We start from the raw sequence: 17,600 nt of genomic DNA, 5'->3' as shown, positions 1-17,600 counted from the left end.
AGCTATTTAGGCCTTATATTAAGTAGAAAATATTAGACTATAGCCCCTAATTAGTAGTACCCTATACTAGGGTTTTCTAGCGTGTTGTGGCACTTAATAGGATAGCTATAAGATGTGAATGGGTGCTTTATATTTAGAATCCGAACCCCTAGGCTGAACGCTTGCCTGGCAAACATTCTAGGACTTTCGCACTGTCTCTCTGCAGCGCCTCACTGACCGAAGTGAATGGTATCCCGAATCTCCGTTGAACATCTTTGGCGTTGTTGCGTGCCCAAATGAGGTTCTTGATGTTGGCAAACAGGTGAAAGCGCTGACCAAAAGCACTGATGCCCATTTCTTCTACCTCTTTCAAAGTTCGCTTGGCCACTTGTACTTCTCTGCCGCTGATTTTGGTGAGAATATCCTGGGCCTCTTCGATGGTGAGTAACTGGTTTCCAAGATCTATCTCCTCGCCCCCGAACTTAGCCGGGTCTTGCAAGGCCGCGGCGATGTACTTTCCAACGTCACTCGTGTCCGTGAAAGGAAGCTTTACACCGTCTTCCAGGAGATGATCAAGTACACCGTGGGTCGAAAGCCGGGGGAAATTGCCAAGAGACCCCGGAAGATGGAAGTCATGATGCAATACCGCCGGTCGAAGAATCGTGTAGGCTCGAAATTTGCCTGTCCGAACAGTATCCTCAACTGCAGCCTTCGAGGAGAAATAGTCGTGCAGACCAATATTCCTAGTGGCATCATCGTCCCACATCTCCTTCATCCCCGTGTTGTGGGTTGTTGCCGCAACAATTGTGTCCACGCCTGCTTTCTCGCAGGCCTCGACGACAGTCTTGGCCTGTAGAAGTTCTAGTCCTGGGTAGGGGACGGTGTTGAGAAAGACTCCATTGCAGCCCTGAGCTGCTCGAAAGACATCTTCCAAGTTCTTGCTCTCTCCTTGGAAGAGAGTGATATTTGGGTTCCGCAAGTTTGAAGGAACCTTCTCTAGGTCGCGTACCAAGCCGTGTATCTTGGCACCAGACTCAAGCAGGTACAAGATAGCCCAGAGGCTTTGCTGGCCGGTGGCTTGCGTGATAAGGTAGGTGGCCATATTGATTTATATAAATGGGCTTTGTGGGCTTTGTAATTGAGATAGATGATATTCGAGATGGTCTGAGAAAGTGGGAGTGATTTGTTGGACAGGATCTCAGTATCGCTGGTCTCTTCAGGATGAGGACAGTTGTGGCTTATTTATAATGACTTTGGTCAGTGTAACCCTCTCCACAAACAAATACATCATACTCCCATTCATCATCACGGACGAACTCTCGCATCGGCTTGTCGGATTTTGAAGCCATGGCGAGAGACATATTTGGTTCAATCCCGATGTTGGCAAGGAGACCAAGAGTCCGGAAGGCAGACGCTTATCCTCTAGCCTCGATAAAAGTTGCATCTTGTGGGGTCTCCCGGTCTAAATGAGTGGTCGGGCATCTAAGGAGCTTAGTGCCGTGGCTGACAAACGACCTAAGGATTTGGCTTACTACCAAGCCAAACTACTTAAGATGTCAGCGCCCCATCGTTGGCATCTTTCTCCGAGCTATCGGGGTTCAGCAATCATCTCACACTGTTTGCCGGTGTTGACTGTCAGCGTCAAATTCATCAATTCTTGATCGAAAGCCACCATACCATCTACCCCCGCAATGAGGACTCGAAAGGGCTGCTGGACTTGTGCATGTGAGTCAACCACACAAACAATTCGCCCGTAATTCCGAAACGTATTTCTAATCACGATTCGTCAGCTCGCAAGGTTCAATGTGACGGAGGCTTGCCTGCTTGTCAGAGATGCTTCCGAGGCCGAAGAAACTGCGATGGGTATGAGCCGCGTCTGTCGTGGCCTAAAGCCGGTGACAAAAGACGCGCCATGACTTCGAATCATACGCCGCCCGCCGGTATACGTCTTGGTCAGCAGAGCGAGAGACCCGTTAACAGCATTTTTATCAACACGACGTGCCAAGACATGGAAGTGTACGGCTATTCGTCTGATCAGATGCCTTTCGAGTATCAATCACAAGTCTTCATCAAGCTGCTGAGACAGCCTCAACGAGATATTGACCACCTGAACCTGATTCAATACTGTGAGCGTTTAATCTTGCTACTTCCCGATGCCCACTTCCCAAGAGTCAAGGTGCTGGTCCGAGTTTTCAACGCTAACGAATGTGTCAGTTCACAGCGTTGCTCATCTTTCATTAGTTACTTTTGGTCAACCCTGTTCACAAATCCGGGACACTATTTTGAGCTTGGCCTTGGCAGATAATCAAGCCCCAGGTCTCGCTCTCTTTCAGGCCCTCCTGGTATTTTCTTCGCTACACCGATATGGATTAAACGACCATGCAGTGAAGTTGAAGGTCCAGGCACTTCGGACTATGTCCGCCACCGTAGCACACGAGCAAGCATATCCTGAAAAGGCTGCACAGCATGTGGCTGCATCAATGCTTTTAGGATCTTCTGAGGTGGGTAGCTGATGCCAAGCTATGGCAAAAGTTTAGTTCACTAATTTTGTAGATTTTACTTTCGTCAGAAGGTTCGATAGAGTGGCTGTGGCACACGCAAGGAGCCATGAATATTATTCAGGCAACAAATCTCACGGACAAAACGCACGTAGGCCAAGTAGGACCTCTGCTCAACTGGGTCCACTATCATGACACTGTGTCCCGCTTCACGATGCATCATTGGCACCGTAATCCCTCGCGTCACAGAGAAAAAAGCAAAAACGCCTTCAGGTCTTACGATCAACGGAAGACGCTATTGCTCGGGTACAGGCCTGTACGACATCCCTTCTAAACCCCTATCAAGTGACCGCGTTACTAAGTCGTAGTCACAGAGAATCCCTTCGGTAAACCCCACGCATGCAATAATGAACCTTCTGTCCGAAGTATGTGATACTCTAATCACACGGCGGAGTCCAGACAGTATCGACGAGGGGTACCAGAATCGCCTCGAAGATCTCAAAAGAAGGGTCGCGAATGTCCCTACGGAATCTGCCTCGACGACATCAACCCCCGAAGAGAGAACAGCCATGGAAGTATACCAGATCGCAACACGGATATATCTCGCGCGGGCCTCACAGCGTCCCTGGAATTCTGATTTTGACATCGATTCTTTGATCAACGACACATTCTCAGGGCTTGTAAAGTCATGTACTTGCGAGCACTTCTTCCCCTTATTCATTATTGCTTGCGAAGCAAAGCGAGACGACCAGAGAACTGCCATCATCAACTTGATTGGGAGGGTTCAAAGGGATACTCGAATAAGAAGCGTCGATGGTGTCAAAGATATGATACAACGTATTTGGGTGCATCAAGATCTGAATAAAGATGATGAAATACTCATTGATTACGCAGACACGATGAGTACTGTATTTAGTTCGTCCAGCACAATACCATCCTTCGCGTAGTCTTGAATATTATGGTTACGTTTCTTTGTCTTAATTAAAAAGAATATTATCTTCTGACTATAACACGGGCAAATCTTGTGAAACAAGTTGAGACGTAGCATTTATGGAAGTGGTGCAATCATGAGTGTAGTTCCTGGACTCCAGAGGAAGGCCCCCACTTGGCAAATTAAGAAACTGCACATTATGATTCCACAACTTCAAGTTGCTTTTGCACGAGCAGAAATGAAGCTAAGTTGTTCTTTAAGGTTCATAGCAGGATTATCAGCATAACATAAGTATTATCAAGCACTTGCGGTTTGTTGCCGGTCTGCGCCGCAACTTGACGCCACGTTAGTATGTCTGGCAGCGTCGAGAGAGGCTCGCTGAGGTTCAACACTTTTACAAGTTTCCTTCCTCGATTTTGACTATGCTCAAGAAGTATGTTCTTTAGAGCTCAGGAAAGCCGAGAAGTGCCGAATTCATCCCCCTCGTTGGGCGTCGTGCGCTGGTACCAGGACGGTATGACCTACTTACGCAACTAATGCAATTGTCTGCCCAATACACTGCAGCCAGCTTATGGTTTAGCTTGCCTCCTTGGACAAGTTGAAGGTTTCGAGACGACCCCATCACTAGGCTGAATGTGATGAGGGTTGACCGGTATCGTCACCCGGAAGCAGCAAATGCAAATGCAATATGCCGCGCAATACAATGCAGCCACCCTTATAATCTGGTCATTGATATCATCTCACCATACCCAATGAGTACACATTTAACATTCAATATTCCAGCCTGTCTCGCTACCACTTGGGGACTGAATTGGGCGTTAAGTTGCATCCGCAATCGAACTCGAATACGACATCACAGCCTCAAAAAGGGACTTGAGTTGCGCCTCGCACTATTCTGTTACCCAGCGACAGGGAATCGAACTCGAATACGACATCACAGCCTCAAAAAGGGACTTTAGTTGCGCCTCGCACTATTCTGTTACCCAGCGACAGGGAATCGAACTCGAATACGACATCACAGCCTCAAAAAGGGACTTTAGTTGCGCCTCGCACTATTCTGTTACCCAACGACAGGGATTCTACCGACTCAAGCAGGGGCTTGTTGGTTGTGTTCCGCGCAATCCCTTACCCAACAACAGGCATTTTATCAGCTCAAACATGGGCTTGTTGGTTGCGCCTCGCACCATTCCATTACCCAACAACAGGCATAATTATTAAGGACCATGCGTGTCGAAGGCTTATACTCTCTCTGAACACATATAAAGGGAGGGTGGAGGTTTCCCCTGGTGCCTTCTACAGTGGCACAAAGACCACACAGCTCAACAAATTGGTCCAAAAAATGGCCCCCTCCAACTTCAAATACGACCCCGAGTTCGCGGCATTCATCAACCAGTTCGAATTCCCCCCGCCACCTAAATTCAAGGACGTGGTTGAAGTCCAAATCTACACCAATGACGTCGCGAGTCGGCTCAAATCTGACTCTCCGCCCATTCCAGAGCACATCCTACACACGAAAATCCCTTTCGAAACTCACGATGCAACCATCCTCAACCTTCATCGCTTTACCCAGGCCAACAAAGCCCACGACCGCAAGCAGCCCGCGGTCTTGTTCATCCACGGCGGCGGCATGGTAGCTAGTAGCGTCGAGTTAACAGCCCATGATGTTGCTAGTCAAGTCGACCTCTACGGACTAGACTTCTTCGCCGTGGAATATCGTCTTGCACCCAAACAAACAGGCCCTTATCTCACGGAGGACGTTTACTTTGGTCTGAAGCATCTCTCAGAACATGCCGGAGATTACAACATTGATAACAAGCGCATCGCCGTCATGGGAATCTCTGCAGGTGGTGGACTTGCTGCTGCAACTGTTCTCCTGGCCCGAGACCGTGCTTTGGAGCCTCCCATTGCGAAGCAAATCCTGGTCTACCCAATGCTTGATGACAGAACACGACTACCAGACGATTCACCTTACTCCAAGTTCTTGGTGTGGACTGAGAACGCCAACAAGTTAAGCTGGGATGCAGTGCTGGGCAAAGATGTTGCCGGAGACCCTAGCGCCAATGTTTCGATCTACGCTGCCCCCGGAAGAGCCACCGACCTAAGAGGCCTCCCTCCTGCCTATATCGAAGTCGGCCAATTGGACTTGTTTCTGAATGAAGACATTGCCTACGCCAGCAAGCTGGCCGCGAACGAGGTTCAAGTCGAATTGCATGTTTGGCCCGGGCTGCCTCATGCCTTTGAGCTCGCTTCAAACATCTCGTTGGTCAAACAGTCAATTGAGGCAAAACGGAGAGCTTTGAGAATGATCTGAGATTAAGTTGGATGATCAAGGTAGTTCTTAAACGTCATATTTCCACTCTAGATAGAATTCAATATTCTTACTCTTTTAAAATTTCGTACGTAAATGGCATATGCTGGACGATCACTTCCTGTAGAGCCACATTAGCTGGATGGCCCAGCCCATAGTTGTTGGCGTCGATTACCTCAACGACGCTTAAGATTCTGTGGACTTCGGACTTTTCAGGCCTCTTTTTCGTTTCGTCCAGTCATAACTCACCACCAAAACATGAATATGACTTGGCGTAAGACGTCTAGTGCGGAGTTATGAGGCGCCGACCTGCGGAGTTGCGGAAGGATCAGCGGAATCGGAGTTCTGTTTCACTGTCAGTGTTTTTATTGCCTGATTGGGTATTTAGAAGTACCGTCGCTTGAAGTGTCGGAGTTTCAAGTGACACAAGACATAATGGTCTTATAGTGCAACGTAAGAAAGCACTGGAACATGCCGGAAGGTTTCGCAACTCCAAATGTATATCATAGCTGAGACGTTATAAGAGTATAAGGAGCAGGAAGCCAAACCATAAACTGGGCGCCAAAAGACAGCACCGTCTACCCTGAAAACTATTTTACTTCTCACCGTATCCCCATCATTATCCGGTCTTCTAGCCGGATCGCCAAAGAACAACATTAGCAAACCACTCCACTTCACCAAAAGCATCAACACATACCTCCCAAAACCTTCCACGTCACGATGGTTTTCACCATGATGGTGCTCGCAGGTCGCAAGGATGGAATCACCCACGAAGAGTTCAAGAGAAGATATGAGCAACACATGTTGCTGGTGGAGGAGATATGCGGTGACGCCATGCCCCTCAAGCACACGAGATGGTACCCGCCGCACGGAGCGGACGGCAAGCCGATTCTCCTGTCCGGCAATACCGACGAAATGTATTATGATGTGATTGCAACGATCACTTTCGAGGATAAAGCCGGTATGGAGCGATTCAGTGCCGCGTTGACGGCACCTGAGGCGGATGCGAGAATCATGGCTGATGAGGCTGGATTTTGGGATCGCAACAAAATGCATGTCACGGTCGGTGGAGACGTCAAGGTGTGGGAAAAGAAGTGAAGAATTTCTTTCGAGTTGGACGTAAGTTGAGAGTCTAGATAGAAATTGGGATGTTTAGATTGGGAAATTATCCGGAGGAGCATTCCGGGATAAACTGAGTACAAGCACTGAACAGAATCATGGATCCTTTGTGGGGGTTATCAGTCACGCTTGAACGTGGCAATTGCTTCCAAATGAGCTGTCCTCACGAAGAGGTGTGTCATGAGCTTGTCTCAAATAGCAAGAATATCGAATACACATAAGTTGTGCTAGCTCCATTGAATATACTTGTGGAGGAGGCCGTGCCATTCAAAATCTGTTTTCAGTTTGATGCAGCAGCAGACTCACGGTTTGCAACGCTGCCATTCGCTCGTGAGACATGCGAAAAGAAGCTGCCGCCGTTCAGGCGAGGCTTGCCTGCTGCGGATTCATCCTCAGGGACGAAGTCCTGCACCAAGTCTTCGCTCGGCCCGTAACCTCCTCCGCCCGGGGTCTGGATTATTATCCGGTCTCCAGCATTCATCACGACAGTAGCTTTGCCGCCCAGACTGATTGTCCTCACTGTACCATCTGACTCATTTTTTCGGATCCAAAGGTTCACTCCTCGACGTCCCTCCTCTCCACCAGCCATGCCGTACGGCGGAATGACTCTTCGTTCCGACAAAATGCTCACTTGCATGAGTTTGCGGAACTCGATATCACGCACGCACCCATCCCCACCTCGTCTCTTCCCAAGCCCTCCACTGTTCTTCCGAATAGAGAACTCGCGCAGGAGAACCGGATACCGCTTCTCCAAGACCTCCGGGTCAGTGATTCGGGTATTCGTGACATTGGTATGCACTCCGGATTGTCCTTCCCAGTACGGGCCAGCCCCAGCACCTCCAGCGATGGTTTCGTAATACCCAAATCCCTTCGTTATCTTTCCATCCTTTTGGGTACCGCCGTAGCCAAAAGTCAGGTTGTTGCAAGTTCCTTGACTGGCTGCCGCTGCGCGAAAGGCCTTGAAGATGAGATCCACGATCCGCTGTGATGTTTCAACATTCGACCCGACAGTTGCGGCTTTAAGGCTTGGTGAAAGGAGAGTATTTGGTGGGCAGTAGATCTCTATCGGCGCTAGGCATCCTTGGTTTAAGGGGATGTCGGAAGAGATCATGCAGCGCAAGCAGTAAATAATACCGGAATACATCACAGCAGACGGTGTGTTCTGTTGCTCACAGTTAGTCCAATTCAGTGAAACTTGATAGTCGACTTTGCTCACCAAGTTGTTCAAAGCTTCCGGCCCTGTCCCCGTAAAGTCAAATTTCGCAGACCCATCGCTCTCATTGATTGTCACACACAGCGCCAGTGCGGTGCCGTCATCGAGATAATCCACCGCTCTGAGGGGATATCCACGGAAACGGTGACTGAACTCCTTGAGCAGTGCCCGAACGCTCTCTTCTGCGTTTTTCTGAATGGCCTCCATATAAAACTCCACCACAGGCCAAGAATATTGTTGAACCAAGTCCTGAATGAGATATATACCTCTGTTGTTTGCAGCAACCGAAGCTTTGAGGTCTGCAATATTGTCTCTCAACGTCCGGGTACCACTGCAGCCCGGATACTGAGCAGGTTTAACGTAGAGCTCTTCTACCAAGCCGTCTTCGTCAAAAACACCCTGATCAACCATCTTGAAAGACTCAATGGCTGCACCTTCCTGCCAAAGCTCGGTTGAGTTAGGTGGCATTGAGCCAGCCAGTATTCCGCCAATGTCTGCATGGTGGCCTAGTCCAAGTCAGTTCAGCCTCATAAAGTTCATGGAATAAAGCTTACCTCTATTTGCCACAAAGAACATGATTCTTGTCGGATTTTCGTTATTGTCAAACACAGGTGTGATTACTGTGAGGTCCGGCAAATGAGTTCCTCCTGCGCATGGGTGGTTCGAAAGAATAACATCGCCAGGCTTCAACCCATCTTTTCCGTATTTCTGAGCCTGATATCTGATTGCAGTACTCATTGAGCCCAGATGACCAGGAATATGAGGTGCATTGGCTACCAGCCCGCCAGATGCGGAAAATATCGCGCAGGAGTAATCTAGTCGCTCCTTGATGTTCGTGGAAATGGAGGTCTTCTGCAGCGTTCGACCCATCTGTTTTGTCTGGTCAGCAAGCTCTCTGATATAACGTAGGATAATGTCTTGCCTGCTCTGCGATGGACATCAGTCTGTGTCCGAAAACTGACAACTTAATGGGGTCGACCTCATCCGTTGAGGTTGCGTTTTCCTCTTGGCTAACCAGATCGATGACGAGATGTTCGTCCAAAACCACGGCCTGGCTATCCTCGTCAAGAATAATGGTCTGAGTCTCATCAAAGATCACGGCAGGGCCTTGCACTTTGCTCCGCCTCGGAAGGCTGCCAATGCGAAAGACGGGAGCGTTGACCCAGCCTCCTTTCTCAAAGTAAATCCTCTGAGTTTTTCCAGAAGCGGCACTAGCGCAAGCGAAATTTTCTGCCCCGATCATTTGCTCAAATGGACTGGAGATGGGAAGCTCCATCGCTTTGCCGACGCTGCGAACGCGAACATCATCTACCATGATATCCCTCTCTTGGCTGAAGCCGAATTCTCGGTGGTGACGGGAGATGAAAGCCGCAGCAAATTTGCCGTCCTCAGGCTCAGGAATCATAAGAGCTGTGTCGCTACCTTCGTACCTCATGTTCAGAAACTTCTCATGAGAAACTTGGTGAGAGGGAATGCCCTGGTTCCCCAAGTCTTTCGTACCCTGGGCGGAGACTGTATCAAACCGCCGGGCGAGACGGTCTCGGGCAGCAGGGCCATACTTGACAGCCTCTGGCTCTTGGCGTTCCACCACGATATCAGCAAGCGCCATGCCGAATGCAGACAAGATACTGGAAAGCCGATGGATGAGCACACGACGAATGCCAAGATCTCGGGCAATGGCAACGGCGTGCTGTCCTCCTGCACCACCGAAACACGCCAGGTTATGAGCGGAAGCTTCAAAACCCCTGCCTTCGCTCAAAGTCCGAATCGGTCTAGACATTGTGGCATTGGCGACCTGAATGAAGCCCATCGCCACCTCTTCAGGTGTAAGCTGGTCGTTGCCATGCTTGTCTTTATTCACCCGTTCTGTCAACGCGAGGAACTTCTCGCGGACGGTGTCGACGTGCAGCTTCCGAGGAAAGTATTCCGGCAGGATGCGGCCGAGAAAGCAGTTTGCGTCCGAAATCGTCAGCGGGCCACCGTTACCGTAGCAAGCCGGACCCGGAAAAGCGCCGGCTGAGTCCGGTCCCACTTTGAAAAGGCCTCCGGACCATGCCAAAATGGAGCCACCACCGGCAGCAACGGTGTTGACGTCTAATTGGGGACACTGAATGGGAACTTCAGCAACTGTGCTCTCAAAAACATGTTCAAGAGTTCCGCCGTATCGGGATACGTCGGTACTTGTGCCACCCATATCGAAACCCAAAACTGGAGTGCCTTCGTCGGGATCGTAACAGGTCTTTGAGTACCCGATTACGCCCCCGGCGGGGCCTGAAAGAATGGCACGAAGACCAGTGAAGTCGCTGAACTTGACAAGGCCGCCGTGCGACTGAGAGAGGAGAAGCTTGTTGCCCTCCTCATTCGCCAGCTCTCCTTTGAAGCCTTTCCTAAAGCTGTCGAGGTAACTTTCGGTGACCGGTGATAAGTACGCATCGGCTGTGGCAGATTGGGCTCGAGGCACGATGTTGATCATGGCCTGAAGTTGAGAAGAAAGCGAGACCTTGAAACCCATCTCTCGGGCAATGGTCCCAATCTGAGCTTCATGGTCCGGAAAGTTGTAAGAATGCATCAGAGCAATTGCCAGACTACGGTAGCCTTCATCCCACAGAGCCCTAAGGTCCTTTCTGATGACTTCGACATTCGGCTTCCTGATGCGTCTGAGTACCTCCCCGTTGATTCCGTAAAAAAGGTTGGGATCCGAATCGATGTCAAGAGTAGGAGAGTCCGGGTCTTCCGATGAACCTTCAACGGTGATTCTCTCATCAACCTCTACTACCTTCTCGTACAAACGATCAAGTTTCTTAACAGTCAAGTCGAACAGCCGTGGTCGTGCCTGATTTCCGATGATGAGAAGATCGCCGAAGCCTTTGGTGATTAGCAAGGCGACTCTTTCTCCCTTGCGCTCAAGAAGTGCGTTGGTTGCAACAGTAGTCCCCATGCGGATGCTCTCAACTGGGTTGAGATCCAGCTGTGTCCCCTTTTCGATACACGATCCTGTCGCTACTTCCAGGATGCGCCGGATTCCCTCTGTGGGTGCATCGTCGTATTCATCCGGACAAACTGACAGCAGCTTGAAGACAAGATCTTCTTCATGATCCGGAATGCGCGCCCAGCTGTTTCACAGTAAATAATTTGAATTCATCAGAGATTCATAGCAACTTACAAGTCACAGAAAGTACCTCCTCTATCTATCGCAATGCGAACTCCTCCGTGAGAAATGGCAGACGGCATGATTCAAGTTCTTGGTATGTTACGAGCTGAAAGTCTCAAAGTACAAAACGGAGCATGGAAAGCTCCGAAGCTGAAGTTAGGTATTGATGTAAGTCAACCTATGTTCGGCATTTAGTCAACGGCGCCGAGCTGCTTCGGTTTCGGTTGCCGGCTTATCGATCGTCCTTCGGCTTCATTCAAGTCGTGCCGATCGCATCTGATAACAAGAGATAACGATCGGATCAGCTACCCCGGCTGACATGCGCCAAGTGGATTTTATCTGTCTCATCTCGGTGAGGTTCGAAATTCTGATAACACTCTTGATCTGAAGCGAAGCGCTCGCATCATACCAGCACTTTGACTAGGGAACTGATAATGCTTCTGGGAAGACAGTCATATTCAAGAACCACGCATAGTTATAATTCATGTAGACTTCAGGTCTCTAAGTTTGTGCGACTACATGCACGTTTCCTTCTGTAACTTGGCGTATGGCCCGCGACAAAGCAGTAATGATGAGCTCCGACATGCAACCTGATGCCAAGACTGACAGCAGTCAAGATGGCCGCAAGCATGATGTCAGCGAAGCTGTCGACATGGTTTCCTACATTGACCCTGTCAAGGAGGCCAAGATGATGCGCAAGTTTGACGTAAGAAATTTGTACTGCCAGCTTGAAGAAAATCTCCCGCTCACTCGATTATCCTCAGATCTGGGCTGTTGGTGGTCTGGGAATCTTGTACATGTTGGCAAATCTTGACAGGTGAGCTTCATTAAGTCCCATGCATCTATGATAAGGATAGAATGACTGAGTCAAGGTGAGCAGGAGCAATATTGGAAATGCGCAGATCGCAGGTCTTCCTCAAGATCTTGGTCTTACTGGGAACCAATATGGCACTGCAGTCACCCTTCTCTATGCTACCTACGTCCCTTTCGAAGGCCCAGTTGCCATTCTCCTCAAGATTATCGGACCTAAATATCTCCTTACTTTCTGTTGTCTAGCATGGTACGTCATCCCTTTCATTCCTATTCCAACGGTGCATACTGTGCCTGGCTAAGATATCCTCTAGAGGGTTTATTTGTCTATTCACTGGTTTCGTTCAGAACTGGCAGGGCCTTTACGCCTGTCGAATGCTTATTGGTTTCTTCGAAGCTGGTCTTATTCCTTGCATCAATGTCTACATTGGGCTGGTGTACAAGAAGTCTGAAAGAGGCAAGAGGTTTGTGAATTCGCCTCCGATGTTCGTGTCATGACGGTGTTTTGACTGAATATGTGCTTTAGATCGTCTATCATTTTTGCCTTCAGTGCCATTGCGAGCGCTTTTGGAGGCATTTTTGCGTACGCACTAACCCAAATTCGAACCGGCACATACTTCTCCTCATGGAGGGCCCTGTTCATCGTAGAGGGTATCATGACGATCATCATCGCACCGTTATTTTTCCTATTCTTTCCAGCATCTCCCAAAGAAGCTTGGTTCCTCACTCCAGAAGAGAAGGATATGATGAAACTGCGTTATGAGCTTGAGCCGCACTGGGGCATAGACGAGGAGTTCAGCTGGAAAGCCGTCATGGAGGGGTTGGTTGATCCCAAGTTCCATTTGCAGTATGTTCCGAATATTATTCCGCCTCTTGCTTCATGCTTACACTCTCGTAGTTGGATTTTCCAATTTGCGGTTGATATTTCTCTGTACGGTTTCACAACCTTCCTGCCCGCAATCGTGAATGGCTTGGGTTACACCTCAGTCATGGCGAACCTGATGACTGTTCCGATCTACGTCTGGGGACTGCTCACTTTTCTTTTCACGGCATACATGTCCGATAAGACTGGGAACAGAGGATATTGGATTGGAGGCCCACTTGTGTGCCTAATCATCGGATATGCACTGCTAATTTCTGTTGACAATCTGGGAGTTAGATACTTCGCCTGCTTTGGTACGTCTTTACCTCGTTCTTCTCTTCACTCGGTCCCCCTTCATACTTGCTAAGTACGATACCACAGTGGCTGTTATGGGAATCTATCCCACCACGGGAATGAGTCTGATGTGGTTGAGCGACAACGCCGCCCAGCATTTCAAGAGGGCTACAATGGTTGGCGGTGCTCTGACTCTTGGTAATACCGCTGGTGTGGCCGTTGGTCAGATTTTCGTCAGCGAAGACAAGCCACGGTACATCCGCGGTATTTCCATCGCCATGGGACTTGCTGCTGTTGCGTTGGTGTGTGTTGCAGCCTTGATGGTGGGAATGCATGTTGTGAACAAGAGACGCGCGGAAAGGATCAGAAAAGCCGAAGAAGAAGGCACTCCCCTGCAAAGTTTACCTGAGAAGGGCGACTACGACGTTTACTACAAGTACACTTTGTAACGCCACTTTCCATCATATCATAACAGGAGGAAGGAATGACTTTCGTTATCACAGATCTCAAATGCTCGCAGTTATTACCACAGAAATTGAATCAACAGATGTTGAGTTTCGACATTCGGAAAATGCAGACAAGCGGCTCAGTCTTGTATGGACGATAGGCGTAGATACTGAGAAGATAGGCCAAACGCTCGCTTCCAATGAGAGAAGACGTGGCTTATCTTCACGGTCGGTTATGCTCCCCCGCAAGAGCTGGGGTAAGGATAGACAGATCTAAATATGTACCGGATCCACTCCGAAACCCGTCTCGGCGTTGACTCTCTTTTTCGTCGTTCAACGCTATCAATAAGCCAGCTTTGATCCGAGCAATGACTTCACCGAATGATTCTGTTGGTCTACGAGCCTCAAAGCGACTCAGACGCAGCGTCGTAGCATGCCAACGATGTCACGCCCAGAAAATTAAATGTACAGGGGGCACTCCATGCAGAGCCTGTGACCGATCAAATGACATCTCCGCTTGCCTGTATCCCGTTCGTGAAAGGAAGATATCAGTTCTGGAGAGGTGAGCCGATAGTTATCGTATTGGTTGTTACTTGGGCTAAAGTCAATTATAGCTACATCAAACAGCTTCAAGATGAAAACGAGGAGCTCAAACGGCAAACATCCCAAGCCAGCCCTTCAGCTAGCCAAGTGTCAGATCAGATTGTGGTTAATACAGAGCCACAAGAAAACAAAGAGGAAGAGGAGATCACCACAGCTGATGTTATCAATCCTGTCATCGAACAACGGGTATGCGATCCTTCAGTGTCACGGCCAGTCTATGTCGGGGCCGCGGCATGTACTGCTTTTGCCAATCTCTTATGGCAGGATGAGCCAACTCCACCAAGAGCTGTGAAGGTCTTCACCCATCCATCTCTGCAACGATCAACAAAAGCGGAGTTTCAGCTCCCAAATCAAACATACGCCAATCTTCTTGTTCAGGTTGTGCTGAGATTTATTGGAAATGACTACCATCTCCTCAGGAAGAAGTCGTTCTCGCAGAGGGTGGATCAGCTATACGGCCCCGCAACGGAGCAAACCCCGGATACCATGTTTCTCTGTCGTCTTTTTGCCGTTTTCGCTCTAGGCGAATTGTACTTGAAAAAGTCGACAAGTCAACGCGAGGTTCCTGGAGCGAAGTTTTTCCTTCAATCAGTCTCGCTCTTCGAAGAGTTGTATGAAGAACCCAACATAGAGTACATCGAAACTCTACTTCTCATGGTATGTTTCACGAGCACAAAGGTTGACGTTGTCATATCCATGTACTGACTCTACCGCAGTCATTCTACTCTCATGCCCTTAATAGGCAGAACACAGCCTATACGTATGCTGGCATGGCGCTTCGCCTCAGCGTGACAATGGGGCTTCACAGAAACATCACCTATGACCACAACACCACTCCACTTGAAGTCGAGAACAGACGACGGGTCTGGTGGACAGTGTACACCTTTGACCGTCTCTGTAGCGCCAAACTAGGTCACCCGGTGATGATCAAGGATGAAGACATTGATGCTCCACTGCCATCTTCCGATAGTCTATCCCCAGAAGAGCAAGAAGAGTTCGTAGATGCGGCTCAGCTCATTGCGAATATCAGATTGGCCCGGATCACAGGGCTGTTACTTGATCACACTTACAAAATCCACTCACCTCACGAGAAGACCTTTGTAAGCAACGTTCATAGAATTTTGACAGGCTTGAAAGAGTGGGATGCAACACTTCCAGCTGAGCTGGCTTTGGATCACAGCAAGACCCCTTCCTACAGCACAAGGTCGGTCGCATCCTTGCGATTGCATTTTAATCAGGTAAGTGAAATCCACTAAAGAAGAGGGGACCAGAGATTGACAATATTCAAGTGTGTGATCTTGACCACGAGACCAATCCTTCTCTTCCTGTTCAAATACTACATGCGTCAAACTTCAACCTCTGATTCACCATCGGAAAGGTCAACGAAGATCTTGCCACCAATGACGATCGCCTTAGGCGAAGCGTGCATCTACGCAGCCAGAGCATCCAATCGACTCTTGAAACAACTTTGGGTAGATGGCGCCATAGCGACTTTCGGGTATTTTGATGCTCACTTCATATTCTCATCCACCATCATTCTCATTCTTTCCAATATCCTGAACCCAAATGACGGCGACAGTAACTCCGTCGACCTGGCACACACGCTCTTGCAGTCTATGGCAGATGATGGGAATCTCCCAGCCTGTGAGCTTCGCGATCGCTTGACCACGTTGAAGGATAACTTGGAAAGGCGGTACTCCTCCAGCGGCTGTCGTGGCGCCGGACCAAAACAGGGATACATAACGGCAACTGGCACCTTCGCAGCCCATGTGATGCCTACATCTACTCGGCGAAAACGCGATCCTCATGGGGTACAAAGTGATCAAACTCCTTCAACGACAAGCCCTGTGGATGAGACGTCGTCGGTAGGTAGGGCTCCGCTTGATGATCCTTTCATCCAAGACTTTCTTGGTCAGTCATATTCGGAGTGGAGTCCCAACGCATTTGAGATCAACAATGACGAGATCGGTGTTTCTTCTTTGGCTTGGGATATCAGAACACCTAACGATATTTGATGCATATACACCACCATTGTGAGAGATACTGAAATATTTGGCTTTCAGATTTCACAATTCTAATCGTATTAATTTGTTTGTACCTTATTTACGGCAGTCACCTTACTCTTATCACCAAAAAACCACTCTTCAATGTTGTTTAGAGTAGCTTTGTCGAAGTTAGCCCAACTTGTCCCAGAACACACCCCAATGTGAGGTAAAAGTGTGACGTCGTAATTATCTTTCAGTCTGGGATTCAACGCCGGCTCTGTTGCATGGACATCTAGGCCCAGCCCAATGACGCGACCTGACCTCATAGCCTCGAGCAAAGCATCCTCATCAATGAGGCCTCCACGAGCAATGTTGACGATCCGAGTGCCTTTTTGCTTCGTCATTTCGAATTGCTTGGTAGAAATCATGTGTCTCGTCTCCGGTGTCAAGGGACAAGCCAAGCAGATGCAGTCCGCGACTTTCAAAAGTGACTCTAGAGAGTCGTGATACACGGCATCCATCCCGACTTTGCCGATGTCTTGTCGAGGCTTCCGGTTATGGTAGTGAATCTACACATCGTTAAGCTTGACTTTGTATACCGAGTAGGCGGCTGTGCTGCTTGATTGAGGGAAATTACCTTCATGTCTAATGCAAGCCCTGCCTTTTTGGCAATCGCAAGTCCAATATCCCCCATTCCAACAATGCCCAGAATGTGACCCGTAGGGTCAACGGCAATTGTACCGATTCTTCTACTCTCAAGCCAGCGATCGGTTCTAGCCAAGTGTTCCGCGAGCGTGAAGTATCGGAAAGAGTTAAGAATAAGATGCAGCGCGGTGTTTGCAACAGCCTCGGTGCAAGTATCCGGGCAATTAGTGTAGGTTATTCCCTTCTCTGTCAGAGCTGGAATATCCGCAGCGTCATAACCATGACCACTGCAGCAGATGAGTTTGAGACTTGGTGGATATGCCGAGATTGCAGGGCCTCTGAACAGCTGATGCGATGCATACTGGCCAGCCTTCAGCCACCCGACGCGGATGATGGCATCGATCTTCGAATACGGGCCACCAGGACTGAGATGGGAGCAAAACTCGTCCACAGTTTGACAGTCGTAGTTAATGATGTTGAAACTCGATCGCACACGAGCCCATTGGGCAGTTTCCGCTCCTCGAACGCTTGATTCGACAAGGAGTATTGTCGGCTTGGAGGATGTCTGACTGCCCATATCGTCTTTCGGCGAAGGTTCTCGGTTGGCAATGTGCAGTTTCACAGGCGGATGAGCGTACCTCGGGTTCCCACCCGACCTTATGACGCACAGGGTATGTTTCAAAAGCTGGCTTACGTGACTAAGATGGGCCTATCTTGAGGAGAGAGCTGAAGCTTGCCCTATCATGAGGAGATTGC

General features: G+C 49.1%; 4 protein-coding genes across 4 annotated transcripts; 2 read left to right on the top strand and 2 right to left on the bottom strand.

Annotated features, from left to right (window-relative positions):
• Positions 1–148: 148 nt before the first annotated feature.
• CkaCkLH20_08141 (NmrA-like family protein) lies at positions 149–1,081 on the bottom strand (the record flags this gene model as incomplete). Its single annotated transcript, XM_038890856.1, has 1 exon — positions 149–1,081. One exon carries the CDS (start codon positions 1,079–1,081, stop codon positions 149–151), a length of 933 nt encoding a protein of 310 aa, XP_038744039.1.
• A 3,666-nt stretch (positions 1,082–4,747) lies between these two features.
• CkaCkLH20_08140 (uncharacterized protein) lies at positions 4,748–5,719 on the top strand (the record flags this gene model as incomplete). The annotated part of the gene is made up of 1 exon (XM_038890855.1): positions 4,748–5,719. One exon carries the CDS (start codon positions 4,748–4,750, stop codon positions 5,717–5,719), a length of 972 nt encoding a protein of 323 aa, XP_038744038.1.
• Positions 5,720–6,436: 717 nt separating this feature from the next.
• CkaCkLH20_08139 (HypE protein) lies at positions 6,437–6,814 on the top strand (the record flags this gene model as incomplete). Its single annotated transcript, XM_038890854.1, has 1 exon — positions 6,437–6,814. One exon carries the CDS (start codon positions 6,437–6,439, stop codon positions 6,812–6,814), a length of 378 nt encoding a protein of 125 aa, XP_038744037.1.
• Positions 6,815–7,115: 301 nt separating this feature from the next.
• On the bottom strand, positions 7,116–11,279 carry CkaCkLH20_08138 (5-oxoprolinase; the record flags this gene model as incomplete). Its single annotated transcript, XM_038890853.1, has 5 exons — positions 7,116–7,997; positions 8,052–8,554; positions 8,603–8,918; positions 9,064–11,161; positions 11,212–11,279. 5 exons carry the CDS (start codon positions 11,277–11,279, stop codon positions 7,116–7,118), a joined length of 3,867 nt encoding a protein of 1,288 aa, XP_038744036.1.
• Positions 11,280–17,600: the final 6,321 nt, after the last annotated feature.

This window comes from Colletotrichum karsti (genome assembly GCF_011947395.1).
Source record: "Colletotrichum karsti strain CkLH20 chromosome Unknown Scaffold26, whole genome shotgun sequence".
In the NCBI taxonomy this organism is placed as follows: Eukaryota; Fungi; Ascomycota; class Sordariomycetes; order Glomerellales; family Glomerellaceae; genus Colletotrichum; species Colletotrichum karsti.
The sequence above is the reverse complement of the archived record's forward strand: the minus strand, read 5'-3'. Positions and strand labels throughout refer to the sequence as shown.